General features: G+C 46.4%; 1 protein-coding gene across 1 annotated transcript in view; it reads left to right on the top strand.

The window, feature by feature from the left end:
* Window positions 1–16716, top strand: part of PAH (phenylalanine hydroxylase) — a gene marked incomplete at its 3' end in the record, with an annotated part of 38815 nt that overhangs the window by 5033 nt on the left and 17066 nt on the right. Inside the window, exon 3 of the mRNA XM_082012833.1 lies at window positions 10054–10237. Within this exon, the coding sequence (XP_081868959.1) occupies window positions 10054–10237 (184 nt within the window). The remainder of the gene's footprint in view (window positions 1–10053; window positions 10238–16716) is intronic.

A 16716-nucleotide genomic window follows, 5' to 3' on the forward strand; every position in this document is an offset into this window, starting at 1 on the left:
GATGTCATGGATGCTGTTTAAAAAGCATGAAATCCTTGCAATTCATGATGGTTGTGTTGCAACACACAGAGCTGTGTACTCTGTGCTCCCAGGCAAATACACTGTTATATTGGTTTCCTGACTTCTTTTTTGTTAGAACATCACCATGTAATAGTTGTGTCTGAAAGCAGCATTTTCTATAGAGCACTGTAAAAAGTTGTGGCCTGCATACTTTCCATTCATAAACTGAATTGACTAGGAAATTAAAAGTTTGTGTGGTATTAGGATAAATTAAAAATAATTGAGTTACGGGACATATTTGATTCATTAAGATGAAGGAAAATTCCTACCGACAACAGCAGAGCTAGTCTAAATCTGTGAAGTGAACACTGTAATACAGTCCTGCAAAATGACTGTATGTTAGTGGCGTGCATGTCTGTAAGTGAATTAAGGAGACTGTTGATATTCTCTGGTTAAATGCATTGCTGTCTACTAATCAAATTGCTGTCAGCTCTAAAGGAAAAACTGCAGGGGAGCTAGTGTAGCAAAGAGACAAGTAGCCACTTCTTGGATGAGACTCTTCTTGCCCCAAAGAAGGTACCTAAACTAGACCGGCTGAGTCATGGTTTTCCCCAGTGACCCTGATGGCAACTGAGGGGATGGGGCTCAGCTAAAAGTGTCTGCACTGGTGGCTGGGTGGCTTCCCATCCCAATGAAGCCAATTCTTTCTGTATGAACTTGCAGTTGCCCTCAGCACCAAGACTTAGCAAGAGACATGGCACAGGTGCCCTTATATCCGTTTTGCATGCTGTTGATGATGTAGTAGGGAAGTGGATGGGGGGCTGGAGGACAGGGTTTTAATGGTACAAGCCTGACTTGCAGCTTCAGTTCCTCAGGGCTGTCATTAGTGAATTCATGAGTGTTGGGGTGTGTAAACCAGAGCAGCCCTTGGGCTGTTCTAACTCAGTGCAAAGGACCTCACCCTGTGTAAGACTCATGCACGTGCACAGCTGAGATAACCTCCACCCTTTCCCACCTGGGCCATAACCACGGTGCCTCAGGGACACAGGCTTTGTGTTCAGTGACATCCACAGCAGAGATGGAGAAGACGTTGATACGCAAGTGAAAGGTGGGGGCAAGAAGGAAGACCTTGAGAGCATTTTTTCCTCTTGTATCCCTTTTTTGCTTTAATAAAATCAACTGTAAGATGCAGGTCAGTTACAGGATTTAGTTCAGACTCTCTGTTGGTGGGCTCCTCTGGGCAGGGAGACTCCTTGCCTTGTCCCCAGGGTTTCTGTCGCTGTCTCAGCGCTGGCCTGGGGAAATGCAGTGGGTTTGTCTCAGAGGGGTGGCACAGGGAGGAAATGGGGGGCCAGCTGCTCTGGCTGTCATTGCTTCACACAACCACATGAAGTAGGAAAAAGGAAAATACAAAACCCACAAAATATGATCAGACTGTTCCTTGGAGCAGATGCGGCACTGCAGCCATTGAGCCCTACGGAGGGCCAGACCTTGTGCAGCTGCTGGTGCTGATGGCCGTGCGTGGCATGTTTGGAACCCCTCTGATCCTTGCTGAGCCTGGGGGCTGCCCAGGCTGCTGGGGTCTCTCTGGTCACTGGCATGTGGGAGTGCAGGCGGAAAGCACAGCTCAACCCCCTCTCCCTCTTAGCTCGTACTTGGGGGTGACTAAGGGACAGTGCCTCCAGCACTCGCTTTGAGGGTTTTGCCTCTTCTCTAGCCTTATAAAATGACTCTGGGACATGAAGGGGGGACAAGGAGGGATAAGAGAGCTGTAAATATGAAAGTCTTGAAAATAAATCTTCCTTCAAGACAGGGAAAAAATTGTGGAAGCAAGACCCAGACTGAGACACAGGGAATTGGGGGATACCTAAAGAAAGGAGAGATCTCATGGTGCCATCAGCAGCCAGGCTGACTTTCTCTAAAACAGATGTCTGTGTGGACCTGGGGAGGTTCATACCCTCCTTGGTTTAAGAAAAAAGGTCTTAATTTTTGACAGGAAAAAATTAACAGGAAAAAATTTCTGTTACTCTGGGAGGGCTGTTCAGTCACTCTTGTGTCCCTGCCTAGGATGCAGGATCAGCTTCTTACTCCCAGGTTCACATCCTGTGCTCTGTGCTGGGGTGAAACTTGGCCAGGCAGTAGCCCCCACTACAACTTGATCTCCACAAGAGCCCAAAGGGAGCTGCGCTGTGCTCCAGCCTGACCCTCCTGGCTCATCAAGCACCACGGCTGCTCCCCAGTCCAGACGTAATCTGTATTCACCAGGAGGCAAATCTTCCAGGGAAGGAAGTAGTGTCCAAACACAGCCCAGATGAACTGGGTAAGCCCTCATGGTGGGCCAGGATGGACTGAGGGTAGGGGAGCCTTATATCCAGGTAGGTGAAGGCACAAGGCCAGTGGCTACAGAAAGAGTGCTCATGGCACAGAATTATATCTTGTAACTGAGACAAGTCTAAGAGCATTTCAATGTGTTTTGGGGAAACATGAATGTTTGTCCTACTCAAACATACCTTGGGGTTGCTCATGCAGTGGACAGAGTGCTGCATGCTCTCACATTTGGATTTTTTGCTCAAAGACCCAAACTTTTGTTTTATGTTCAGGTCCCAGTTGCACACAACTATGTGGCTACAGTGACAGCTGTTGTTTTTCTGAGGTAGCCTGAAGGCTTTTTCCTGAGAAATCTCCTCTACATACTCAGCTCTTTATGTCTGCTGGCTTTATGTCCAAAATGTACTTGATTATATCCACTTTTTTCTTCTGTTTACTCTTGATTCATATTCTCTCTAATGTGTTTCAGTGTTTGGCCAATGCACGACATCCAAAAAGAGCAAGCAGTCTATATGGAAGAAGGGCTGGACCCTCAGAAGGGCAGGCACATATTTAAAGAAAGACTATATAGCTTTTTAAGCTAAAAGCATTTCTGTCTCTAAAAGCAAACCCAGACCATGTCCATGGAAGGGTTCGCTATCCACTTTGGGTGGGAGGAGAGTTCTTTCCCAGTCTCACACACAAAAATAAGCACCACTCAGGAAGACCCCCCCCAAACACCAGACCTCAGCAGGCTCCTAAGATCTTCTGACCCCTGGCTCTTGTTCCCCCTCTGTTTTGCAACTCCTTGCCTGGCTGTGTGAATCTGTTCCCCCTGGACTGCTCTGTACCCAGGGTGCCCTATGCCACTGTTGACAGTACAGTCCCTGCGGTCCCTTCTCCACCTTCCCTGTGGAGAAGCAGTGTCCGTGGGGCCAGACTCGCACTCTGACACGTGCTGTAATGTAACAGCAGCTCAATCATGCCCAGCAGTAAGCAGATTGTTAGAAATGAATCCAAGCTGCTTCCACACTAGCTGCTCTGTGTGTATATTGGGATGTGGTAAAGATTCACTTTCTGCTGATCAAACCCAATTATTTTGCACTTGAAAAGCCTATTTGTCCATAAGCTTTATCTGTCCTTGTGTGCATACAGCTTCCTTATGGGTTCTGCTTGGGCAACACCTCTGTCCTCATTGCAGGCTTGAGAGTGTCCGTAGAGCCAGCATAGACCCACCGGCAGAATCTTTACACCAACTTCATTTTAATAGCACCCGCTGTACACTAAGGCACTGCTTGGTACAGCCATATGCTGTTTATTTGTCTCATGCTATTTCAGAATAGCTAGGAAGCCAAAACTCAAATAAATACTTTAGTCAGAACATCACACATAAGTAAAATACCATGCTTAAAATCAGGAAGACAGAATAGGCATTGTGGAGTTATGTTTCTTTTTTTGATTCACTGGACACATCAAAAAGTTACAGAATGTAAGTCCAGGTCAGAAAAAGACAGAAGTATTTCAGATTTCTTATCAAAACTGAAAAAGCAAAGCAAAGCAGAACATTTTGGGTTAACCCAAGTGTTACACATGATGGGAATGTTTATTTTTCTCTGTAGTGATAGAAGTCTATTGAAATTGAGATCACTTTTTTAAACAACAACAAAGTCCATTCTGAAAGAAAAAAAGTGAAAAAAGAAGTTGTCCCCTCTCAAAGACTGGTATTTCCAAAGTTAAATTCATCATTAAAAATATCAGAACTAAACATTTCAATATGTAAAAAGGATTGGCCTCTGTTTTAGTTGAATTTTTTCCACATGAATTTGTGAATACGTTAATCTCATCCAAATTCTTTTCCTGGTGGATTTACAAGTAGTAGAAGACATGTCAGCTGTAGTATGTGGCAAACATTAGGTTGGAATATATTACAAGTTTGCTCAACCCGTTCTCAGAGGGGAGCCTTCCATCCTCTCTTCAGCAACATGACCTTCCCAAACACAGAGCAGGACTTCAGTACAAGGTCCTGCCATCAGTGGTGTTACTTACAGTGCGTAGGGCTCTAGCTCGAAAGCAGTCCCCTCAATTTGCGCTGAGTAGTACTCCTGCTCCCAGAGTAAGTTACTGCTCCATGGGAGGACTGGATGGGAGTAACAGGTTGTACTAAATGAGATCCTGCACTTTCAGAGCCAGCTCTTTTCTGCTGGCTGTGCTCTTTTTCTGTTTAGGAGCTTACTTTATTCAACAGAAAGTCCAAAGTGACTGTGATCTCTTTGTCCCTTGGGGAGGTATTGGCTCTGCAGTGGTTTGGGTTGTTTCCAGATCAGGAGAAGCGAGCAGTCACTTTGGCCAGGGGGTGTGTTGGAGGTGTCTGCAGTGATAGGTGAACAGACCAGGCATGCCTCTATCAAGAGACTTGTTTTTTTCCATCATATTATGCATATGCACAGCTACAATCATTTTATTACACCTGAACTCACTGCTCCAAATCCATGTCCCCAGTCTAGACACTCCTCTTTCCAGGGCCAGGAGAGCAGGACTCCTTGATCTAGTAAACCAACATGAGTTTAAAGAGAGGAGTGCCCTCTTGCTAGGTGCTTGTGCAGTGCCACATATTGTCATGTATGTTTTTTGGGTTGTCCCGCTCCACGTGTTTTGTGGCTAGATTGTGCTGAACGCCTCATACCAAACTTTAGGGTTGGAGCAGAAGTCCCGAGCAATGGACACCAGGGGCTGCTCCAGGGCCGTTTGCCCTCTGCAGCTGTTTGCTGGCAGGGGCCAGCTCTGGGTCCCTTTGCCTCCATGAGCTTGTCATGTGAGGAAGACCTTAGCAGATGTGAAGCAGAAGATGGGGAAGTATTGTCTTCAGCTGAGAAGCAGGTCCTTGGACAGTAAAGCTGAACCAGATGGCTGCTTTTGCCTTCACCTTGGGAAACCATGGCTGAAGGCATCGCTGTAACTTCCTAACTCCCTTGATCTCCTGTGAAAATTAGGTATTAACCTTCTACTTGTGCTTCTGAGAGTGACTTCCTTCAGGAAGCCCTGAACTAGCCCATGGCAAGGGTTAAAAGAACATGTCATTTATTTTTTTTATCAGAAAAGTGCAAGTAAATCCTTGTTTTGGGAGATTTCACCCAAGTTCTCACTGAATGTCGATTAGTGGCACTGTAGCGCTGTTGACGGTTCTTCATCTGGTAACAGTGTGGGGTCTCCTGATGAAGCCAAACTTACTTAATGACCACAGTCATGAAAACAAGCTGCAGACAGATTTCACAGCTGTACGTAGTTTTAGCAACCGTATACAAGAGCAGTTAGTAATGTGTAAACAGAAGGACATATGAACGCCATGGGAAGTAGTAGCCCATAACGTTCCCAGAAAGTATCCATCCCCACTGAAAGCTTCCTCATGTAGCTATGAAAACACAACTTTTCTATTCCCATGATCATGCCATTAAACTCTCTGAGAGTGGGACTAAATTGTCCTGGTGGTGACCTCTGCAAGACTGCTGAAGTAGTGTAACACCAGGTTGGTTTGATCCTGCCGGTGTGGGGCAACTGCAGTGTGGGAGATGCTCTGTTGGGATGGCATAATCAGAATAACCTGAGGAAAGGGCTGGAGATACTTCACAGCCTCTGACAGGGAGCCAAGGCACTGTGGGGTAAGGCAGGCAGGGAGATGGGCAATCTTCTGCATCCACCATTGTCTCTTTTGTAAATTGATACCTGTATTGCTAACCCCTGTCATTCAAGAATCATGAATTATACAAAATGGACTTAGTTCTAACTTGATTTTTGAGCTGAGAACATGTCTCGAGACTTCCTTCTCTGATGGGGACTGATAGAGATACAGTTAACTTGGATATTCAAATAACGAAAGCTGAGATCTTTCACCCCCAGGAGTGGAGGTTTTAAGAAAAAAAGGGAGAAATTTGGAGTGACTTCTGTTAACTTCAAGGGCTCTGGCAATATTGTACTCCTGTGATCTCCATTAGATGTTACACATAATGCTACCTCAAGTCCTCAAGGCAAAATCTGTTCTGAATCATTAATACTTGCTAAAAAGTATATTAGAAATGGCCTACTACACTGCTTTGTGGTCAATGCAAGGTGAACAGCTACCCCTCCTCTATCAACACAGAAGCACTCGAGCAGATATGTGGTTGTATGATAGGAGGTGTCCACACAGGAGAGAATCAACCTGTATGCTGATCATAAATCTGAGGAGAGGTAGGAATGCACCAACCTGTTGCAAGTTCTTTGCAGCTGGAATGGATGATGGGGAGAATTCAGCAAAAGCACATCTCATCTTATGCCATGGGCTCATCTGATTGCTATCAGCTCTAAAATAGGAAAGGCAGAAGAGAACAATGTTAATAGTCCACGTGTGAATCCAATCTCAGACATGCGACAGCCCAGATCTTCCAAAACCAGTTTGGTTAGGAATTAGGTTCCATCAACAAAAAATAGCTCAGAAATCATGAAGTCCCATAAAAGAAATACAGAATTTTTATTAACTGTCTTTTGAGGACATACATTGTCAAGATTTCAAGCTCTACTAAAACATATAGAGAGACTGAAAACTGCTCAAAATAAACAACTAAAGCAAAAAATGCCCCCATTCTCCTTTCTTAGGTAACCATTTGTTTCCAGAAGTTGGAGATTTAAATATAGCATCAACTACTGTGAGAAACCTGATGCAATTGCAAGATTGGGCAATGCAGAGGATACAAAAGTTTTGAACAATGTGAAACTATGAAGATTAAACACTAGATGGAGTAGTTGGACTAGAATGAAACTGAGATTTGTAAAGCAACACTAGTAACAGAGCCACTGTAAATATTTTGAAATGAGGGGCTTAGTAGCAAGGCACAACATATGAGAGTGTGTTTCTCCAGAAGAGCCAGTTCAGGGAGTTGGATGTATGCTGCTGAATTCTTGCTCTGAAAACAGTCACCAGAAGGGTTCTCCCTCCACCTTCTTTGCTGTGAGGTCCTGAAGCCTCAGTGCAAAGAGGTGATGGGTTGGCTTTGCATGTTGCTGAGCTGCAGGCACCCCTCAAATAAACAGAAAAACAGCTTCACACGCTGTGGGAAGCTGTTCTGCTTATCTCAGGTGTAAGAAAGGAGGTGATTCTCTCCATGAACTCCTTCCTCCCTGTCTTCTCTTTTTTCCTTTTTCCCAGTCTCTTAGGTTGCGGTGGTACTTTGGGAGGCATTGATGCTCCCGCTGCCTTAAGCATGTCTTGTGCCCACTCTGCAGCTTGTCTCTTCATTCCCAGCCCCGGCATCATTCCCTCCATTTTGTGTGCGCTACTGTTTGTGCAGCTGCTCCCTGAGCCAGGTTGGAGAACTGGTACAGCGGAAAAGCCATCTTGCCCCCCCGCCAAAAAAAAAAGGATATAGTTGAGGTACCTGTCTGATCTCTCAAACAGCTCTGCTATCTCCAGGGCACGGATCCTGAGACAGGGATGAACGCTTGTCTGTGGGGAAGGAAGCAGGAGATAACAGCCACCAAAGAGAGGGCCACGTTATCACAGCCTCTGCAAGATGTAGAAAGCCCAGGCAGGACCCGGGACCCCATTACCTGGTGAAACTACACAGAGACAGAATTCAACACCCCGACACACCAGTGCAAGGGGAAAGTAAAGCAGCACCTCAGGGTGCCTGAGCCGAGCTTTTGACACGGGGAGGTTTTCCACCCACTCTCCCACCTCTGTCAGTGGCTCTGCAGAGCAGCCGGACGGCCCTGGGCTCCAGGTGCCGGCCCCACTTTGCTGCACTGCTCTCCACAGCGCAGCCGCGGCAAAGGGGCCGGCAAGGCCCCTGCGCCTGCTCTCTGTCAAAAGCTGCCCAGCCCCGAGTCCTCCGAACTTCCAGCTCTGGGCTGCCCCACCTCCCAGCGCCTCACCAAGCGGAGGGTACAATGTGTGGTCTGTTTGCGAAACGGGGCTTCGGAGGCCTAAAACAAATTGTCCTCAGGGCCCAGGACAGTGGCGGCCATTCTCTCCCCCAGACGGCCCTGTGAGGACGGCGGATCTCAAGAGCAGCAGTTGGCGAATGCGCTTTTGACCTTTTCAACTTATTGTATTGGTATCTAGCCAAACAATTTAAGTTCATCTGTAGCGTGTGACACTCAGGAAACAGAGGAATGACATGCATGCTGTTTCCTACCAAGTAATAAACTGCCTTTTGTGATGGAGTGAATGAGGCCTTTGCCGCTGATGGCCAGATGCCCCCATGCACTATGCAAGCACTGAGAGGAGCAAAGAAAACCTTAAAGGGCTTGAGAAGCTCAAACTAGAGGGAGGTACAGAAAAAAAAGCTTCCCTCTTTCTTCCCTGTAGGTTACAAGTAGATCCTCGCAGCACTTCTTCATGGATGAAATCCTGACTCCACTGCAGCAGGGGGTTTGACACTGACAGCAGCAGGGCCATCATTTCACCCCATGTTGTTTGGGGTCTTCTTAAGCCTGAAAGCAGCAAAACAAAAGCTTCTCCAAGGCTGCTGAGCACCATGTGTCAGCTCCTCTGACTCTTCTGTGGTTGATCTTCAGTGCCAAATTTCCTCCAGGTGTTTGTCTATTTGTCCCAGGGGACAGAAGCCCAGACCCGTCTTGGCATGCTTTGGCCATGGGTCCAGTGTGAGCCTGACAGGAAGGTTGGGTGGTAAAGTCAGCACCAGCTGAAATCTGCTTAAAAGGTTTTTCTAAAAAAAAATACACCCTAGTATTTTTATATTCAAATTACAGTGCTCAGGAAAACATTTGAGTTCAGCTAAACTGAGGTAGATTTCCCTGGACTTGTGTTTAAATGACTGGAAAAATAGGATTTTTAGCTACTTGTTGAGTAGCGGTGAGGCGGAATTTGAATTTCTATACTAAAGAAAAGACTTTGCTGTGAGAGTGGTCACACTCTGAAGGAGTTGCCCAGAGAGGTTGTAGAGTCTCCATCTGTGTTGATACTCAAAACTCAACTGGACATGGTCCTGAGCAATCAGCTCCAGTGGACCCTGCCTGAGCTGGCTTCTTGCACTAGATGATCTCCAGAGGCCCTGGCCAACCTCAGCAGCTTTGCGACTGTGATTTTGTGATCCTGTGGTTTAAAACACCCATGATTTTATTTGCACAAACCTGGGCTGCCTTTTTGGTGCAGTTCTACATTGCCCATTGGATCTCTGCCCAACACCTGCTCACAGCCCTGGAAAATGTGCAGGTGGCTTTGCAGGTGACTGTGCAGTGGGTTGGCAGAAGCTTATCTCACAGGGTGCCCAGCTGCTTGCTTTTCCAACCTCCTTTCAAGATACTCATAAATACAGCATTCACTTTCTCATGAGAGGGTTCTCTACAGGTGGAACACCTACTTTCCATGTTGATCCTGGGGAAATGTTCTTGTCCACACAGACAAGCTCCCAGTATGTACTTGTGGCACTAGAGGCACCATTTACAACACAAAGCCTGTTTACAGCTTGTATCCTGATTCCACCTTTTTCAAAGGTTTATGTAGTGCATAGTCTTTGTGTTGGTGCTCTGCACAAGGGCAAATCCCACACCCTTCTCATTCTTCCTTTTTGTCTCTCTCCCTGTTGTGAAAGTACTCCGTCCAGTGGCCACCAGAGGCAAGTCTCTACTTTTGATTTTGAGTTATTTGGATTGTATAGTATGGGTTGTTGACTGACACATGAATTTTAGCTAGTCTTTATGTCATGCTTCTTCCCCCAAGATCTGTGGGACCAAAAGCTCTCTTTCTGATAGGAAAAAGGTATAAACCTGACCCACATTGAGTCCCGACCTTCCCGTCTCAACAAAGATGAGTATGAATTCTTCATTAATTTGGAAGGCAAGAATGTTCCAGCACTGGACAAGATCATCAAATCCTTGAGAAATGATATTGGAGCAACCGTCCATGAACTTTCACGAACAAAGAAGAAGGACACTGGTAAGGATACACTGACAAGGATAACATTGATAAGAAATATATAGGTCACATGCTTAAATGACTTTTTTTCTCGTAGGTATGGCTGCATTTCCCTCCCTCTGCCTATTTTGCCTATGTTGTAAGCTTTTTCATCTAGAGATTTTCTCTCAGTGTGAACTGCCATGCTCCATGTTTTGCCATATTTCTGACTAGGTCTCCTGGGAACTGATGTTATGTTGTGTTGTCGTCTAACTGATTGGCAGCACTCAGTCTCTTAAAGACAGCTTTGTTGCGGTAGCTTTTTACACTCCCTGCAGAAGTTAACAGGGATCAAAGGATGGTTGGAGTTACAGGCTAAGGGCTCAACTTGTAAATCCCTAAGCAATGCTGCTGGAAGTTGTAGGTACATCTATTTTCTGCTGCTGGTCTTTGCCCTATTTTAAAATAGGCAGCATTTATATACACAGTTTTTGGCAAGTCATGCAGGGTGGCAACTTTTGTTCTTGATAAACACCTGTAATGTGAAGGAATAACAGGGGTGCAGGTGGGACCCATACCACCATGTTAAATGCAGAGAAGTTAGCTTATCAAGCCCAATGACATGTCCCCTGACTACCATCCCACAGCCTTTGGACCGCTGAGCACTGAAAGCCACTGCAGGGCTTGTACACTTTTAGCTTTTTCCTATGTTGCCTGTCCACACGAGAACTTAGACGAAGAGATCTCGGTGTGGGATGCACTACATCTGTCTAGTTACTGTCTGCCCTGATTCAAAAAGCCCACATAAACTCAATCACAGTTATAAAGGGCAAACAGTACCAGAAAAATCTGCAGCTGCAAGCATGGGCTTGGCTTGCAGATGGTAGATCAATTCCCCTGAGAAAACCAGGCCCCCCACTCCCTGCTCTCCCTCACACAGGTACATGTGAGTCCAACACCATCCTTCTGTCTCTCCTCTTTTTGGATGCTCCTCACTCCTGCTGTTGAAACTAGGGAGGCTCTGCCACCCACTTTGATGGGAGCAGGAATAGCTCTTTATTCCTCTAAGAAATCCCAGGGAGGTCAGTTGTAATTCTTCAGAGAGAAATGAGGAAAGATTTTGTGAGTTGTCTATGCTCCTAATTCTCAGAGATTTGCTGGAGTTGAGGCTGCTCGGTACAGTGGTGGCTACTCAGCATCCAGTCCGAGACATACTTAAATGCCTCTTCAGATAACAGATGTGATTTTAATAGGATTTCAGACTTTAAATACTTTAGGTCTGGATCTTCCTCTTCCTTCCTAGGAACAACATGAAAAGACATTAATACCTTCTCGAGATCACTGCTGGTAATCCTTTTACCGTTTCCTTTGTGTCCTACCCATGACATTACATTTGGAGATGAAAAAGAAGAAGGCAGATACTCTTTGGAGTCAGTTCTCTCCATTCATGAGATGAAGGGACAAAAGGTTGATTAGGCGATTTATGATCACATCAAATCAAACAGGTTCTCTTTTGGGGGCTTTCTTATTTCCAGAAGAAAGCTACAGGGCCTAGCAGGGCTTGCCATTACTTTTGTTTTTCTAATTATTATTAAGAAGTTAATAATAAACTTCATTAAAAAATATAGTTGTGAATAGCATAAGGCAGAGTCAGATAGAGATACAGCTCTAAATATCAGCCAAGAAAGGCTTGTGAGTGAAATTCTGACCTCACAGAAATCAAGACTCCTGTGGTCAGCTGTAGGATTAGGAATTCACTGCATGTTACTGTGTTGATCAAAGGGTTTTTGAGCTAGATTATCCTGTCAGTGCTGCAGAAATGGACTTGATCCCCTTCTGTCTGGGAGGATAACTTGTGTTTGTTTGTTAGTTTCAGAAATTCAGAAACAGTACAAAGTGGGAGCAATTTATCGCCAAGGAAAGAGGAAGATTGATATTTCTTTTTGCCCTTTCCCTTTTTCTTTTCGCCCTTTCCCTTTTTCTTTTCTTTTTTTTTTTTTTTCAATTTCAACTTGTCTCATGAGTAGTAAGGGTCCAGTGAAACTGAAATCCCCAAAGAGCCATATTTTAAAAGGTCAAACAAGCCCTGCTTCGGGGCTGAACTGTGGGTGGCAAATTCTGGGCTGAGGCAGCTACAAAGGCAGAAGGAGATGGGAGCAGCCTGAGCTGTAGGAAGTATAGTAAGATACTGTCCTTTATCAGCGATGACATTAACAAATAACAGGCCTCATGGAGCCTTTTAGGTCATCTTGCCTTTCAAATGTATCTTCCTGGTAAATCTGGTCATAATCCACAGATGCACTTGTGTGAAATTTTATCCCTAAAATACAGAATGACAACAATATGCCCCCAGGGAACAAAATCTCAGAAATATGGTTTAGGGGGATATTGCCACATTTTTCTCAGTGGGCAGGTAAAGGCTGGGAAGGTTTCCTCCTGGAGGCAGTCCAGGGGCCCTGGGACCGATTTTTTTACTGCTGTCTAAAGATGCTCTCAACCCTTCCTGGCTAAGGATTCATTTTGCTCGTGCTCATGATCTGAGGAAAAAAAATCCTATTTTACTCAGTTTCCTGTAGGAAGTATACAGTGCCATTCCTGGGGCACTGCTTTGCGGACAGTTGGAGGAAATTTTGGTATTCTGCCCCTCCTGTATAGTTCAGTGTTAAACACATGTCTGTGTGCTTTATTGGGCAAGGTATAAAAGAATGTCTTTTTCTTTTTATTTTTTTGTCTGGTGACTTTAACTGCTTTTAGGGGCTTTTCTCAATTAAATGCAAAATGTAATTTTGGTTTCCCTTTGGTACACCCAAAGAGTTACAAATACCAGATTTGGATCAACAGTGTAATTTTAGCTGAGAGCAGGCCAGTAAAAAGCTCTAAATCCAAAGGTAGTTTTAGAGCGTTAGACGAGATGGGCTAGCAGTCACTGGGCCAAAAGCCCTTGCAGAGATGGAAAGATTTGTCGTGAAAACACAGCGCATCTCTTCATGGCTCTTTTGGGAAACAAGCTGGGTATCTGCAGTCCACTTGGAGCCCATGAATAAAAAGAATTAAATATTATTCTGTTACAACATTAGGGAAATGCAGACAATTTATTCATTTCTGAGACAGACTGAGAGCTGAAGTTCTTTAGGGGCCTTGTTTGCTAAACCCTGAGGCTGGCCAAAGCATTTGGGACTGTTTAAAAAAGGACTAAACCTGGGCCTCGAACTGCTATAAATTGTGTAGACCTGTCTTTGACCCTCCTCACAATGGTCCAAATGGAGGAGTTCTGCAGAAGTCCTTGCTGCCCCTGCTTTGCTGCCTCTCATATAAATGGCTTATTAGCATTCTGCTAAGCATTTGACCCCATGGTAATTTGGTCACCACTTGGGTGTCCAGCACGATCCCATAAATGCTGCTGTTTCACTTACAGACAAATCAATATTTATTACTGATCAGCCCACGTTTGCTCCTCAGACACTCACAGAGGCCCAGTGTTGCAACAGCTTGTCCTGGCAATTCATTAATGGCCGTGCAGACAGACAGCGAGTCTGGTGAGAGGGCTGGAGGAGGATGTCGCAAACAAAATATGGGATAGATTCAGCCAGGGGGTAATTTGATTTGATCTTTTAAATAGTTGCTGGGAGGGCTGGGGACAGCCTCCTGGCACTGCACAGCTAGGCAGAAGACCCAGTAGCCCTTTTGCACCCTGGTCGTGATGCAAGGGCTGTATGGACTTGGTGCAGTGCCTGCGCTGGGGCTGTACTCAGGACTTTTGATTCCCATTTCCATGAGAGCTGGGAAGGCTCAGGACTTTCCAGGACCTGACTTAATATCAGCGATGCTGGTGCAAATGGCACTAAGCATCCTCAGGATTTCCCTTTCACAGCCCATCTCTTTCATCCATCTCTGTGAGCTCGGATCCACTCTCTCTTAGCTACTGCCAGTGGCTGGGGGCACCTGGGAGGAGGGCAGTGATCTGCTGAAAATATGTCAGGTACCTATAGGGGCTGCATGCCTAGGAGTTAAGGTACTGCTCCTGTGTAGGGTCAAAACAAGCCACTCATCTCCGTGCATGGGACATGCATCAGCCCAGCAGTCAGTCTGTCCCAGCATTTATCATGAGCTCTGCACCAACTACTTTGGGAATCTTGAGAATAAAATGTATTTAATGAGAGTAAGTCACTATTATATATCCGTTTCATCCCTTCTTGAAGTGATGCAATGATTCAAACTCTGCCCACCTAGACCTTTCTGATTCAGGGCAGCAAAACTCTACAGTCATCACTGCTGAAATCCACTGCAGACTTCAGTTCCTACCAATTTGTCTGCACAGCCTGGACCCTTCATGTCACGGTGCGTCCCTGAGAATAGTGGTTATTCACTCTAACACTGACAAACCCTTTGCTGTGGAGCTTCCAGACAGCTTTTTTTCCAGTGTCTAATCCCAAAACATTTATCAGTGTGCCCCACCCCAGGCTGATAGTGGGGAGTCTGAAGCACAGAACAGTGAAGGGATTCCCCCACCATCACACAAAGCTCAGTGGCAGAGCTAGGAGATGAACCAGGTGCCTGGCTACCCATGTAGAAGATAGAGGCAGGGCAGCTGGGTGTGCTCAGCCTTCACATGGAGTAAGTGGGTAGTGACTCCTCTCTAGGACTCAAACACACCTTTTTCTGCTCACCCCCTCTGACTAGTTTAACTCAAGGGGTTGGAGGTGCAAGAAGATTGCTAACAGCAAGATGAGAGGGTATTTCTGGAGAAACGAGAGCTAGCGGTGCACCCAGCAAAGTCCTTTTGGGAAGATCTTCCTGGGACTGCTGCTGCCATCTAGTGACTTGTTCAGGTCTGGTTTTTAGGGGAAAGCAGGAGGGTGTGCAGCTCGGAAAGGGGGGGACCAAACCCCACTTCTGCTGGGCGGTAGAACGGGAGGCACAGCCGGAAGCACTGCCGAGCCGCCGGGACGAGTCTCTGCAGCCTGGGGAGCCCGGGGATCCCTCCCCTGGCTGGCAGCCACCAGCCGCCTGCTCTCCCTGGCCTGCCTGAAACAAATCTGAGGGCCCCCCAGTGGGAGCATCGGATGGAGCCAGGCTGGCGGTGGACGGTAGGTCAGGGTGAGTGAGGATTCTGCGTGGGGCTGGGCTGCAGCCGCCCAAAGTGTGCCCTGTAAATCTGCTGTTATTGCACCGGCCCTTCTGTGAAGGTGCCTTGCAGAAGCCCAGTGCCACAAGTGCCCTCTGTGTTGTTAGGCTCAGCAGAAAGCAAGGCTGAATAGTCCTGGAGACAGTGATCCTCTTACCCTGTAGGTGGTCCATCAGGTCTGGGATGAGCCCCATCAGCAAGGCACTGCAGGGAGCTCATGCAGCAGCTGCTGGCTGGGGATCAGGTTCACTTGACACAAAACCCAAAATCAGACAGGGATGTATGGCTGAGTGGCAGTGCTCCCAGCTAAGCAGAGACACACGCAGGGGAATGAACTGTTTTCCAAGCACTGACTGAGCAAGCGACACCCATTTGTGCAAGAAGTCTCTAAATGAACTGCAAACATTTTATTGATAGACTGCTGAGACCCCCTGCCTGGGCTTGGACCAGCAAAACTTTGGGTGATGCTAGCCTTGAGATACATGTTGCTGACTTGTACTCAGTGTGGGGAGCGTATGGGATATGATTGCATGACCTGAGCACAGGGTACATCCTTAGATGGAGGTCTTGTGCCCTTTCCTTAGAAAATATACAGTGGAACTGGAAGTGATGCAGAGAGAAGTTGTGCAGAGAGAAGTGATGAGGGTGCTCAAAGATGGCCCATGGTTTCTGTGCCTGAAATACACAGGCAAAGTCTCAGCCAGGAAGATGGACGGTAGATGGAGGATCTGACAGGGAGCTGTAAAATCCTAGGTTGCCTGGAGAAGGTGGATAGCAGCAAATGATGTTTGTATGCAGGAACTAATAAACATCAAATGCAATAATCAAGTTTAAAACAAAATAGAATAATTTCTCATATCTCATGTAAAGAAATGATAGAGCTCAGTGCTGCAGAGTTTCCTGGAGACAGATGTGCACCTGAACTTAAAGAGCAGTTTAGTTGTATTTGTGAGAAGTTAAATTCAGTCATGGCTGTAGCCTCTGACCCAGCCAGCAGGGAAGACAAAAAGAAAAGAGACAGGCAGCTAGGGTCAAAGGGCCAAAAATGTAAGAATGTGGCAGCAGAAGGGAAACCCAAGCAAGCCAAACCCAGCAGTACTGGCAGCTCCCAAGATGTGCCCAGCTGCCAGTGGTACCTAGTGGTGGTACCTACTGATGCACTTCCCAAAACGATGATGGAGCAAGGCAGGGGCAAGGGCCCATGGTTCCTGCACTCCCTCCATCGAGCTTCCCTTGTCTCAGTGTTGCAGAGGGCTGGGGTGGCCAGGCCCAGTGGTGGCTGACAAGGGGAACTTTGGCTTGGTGTGCAACTGGATCCTCCTAGAAGAGATGGAAGAGGGGGCTGTAGCCTGGTACCGCCACTGCACATGTGTGCCAAGCCTCTTGCTGTTGAGGG

Source organism: Phaethon aethereus (genome assembly GCF_964289735.1).
Source record: "Phaethon aethereus genome assembly, chromosome: 1".
Taxonomy (NCBI): Eukaryota; Metazoa; Chordata; class Aves; order Phaethontiformes; family Phaethontidae; genus Phaethon; species Phaethon aethereus.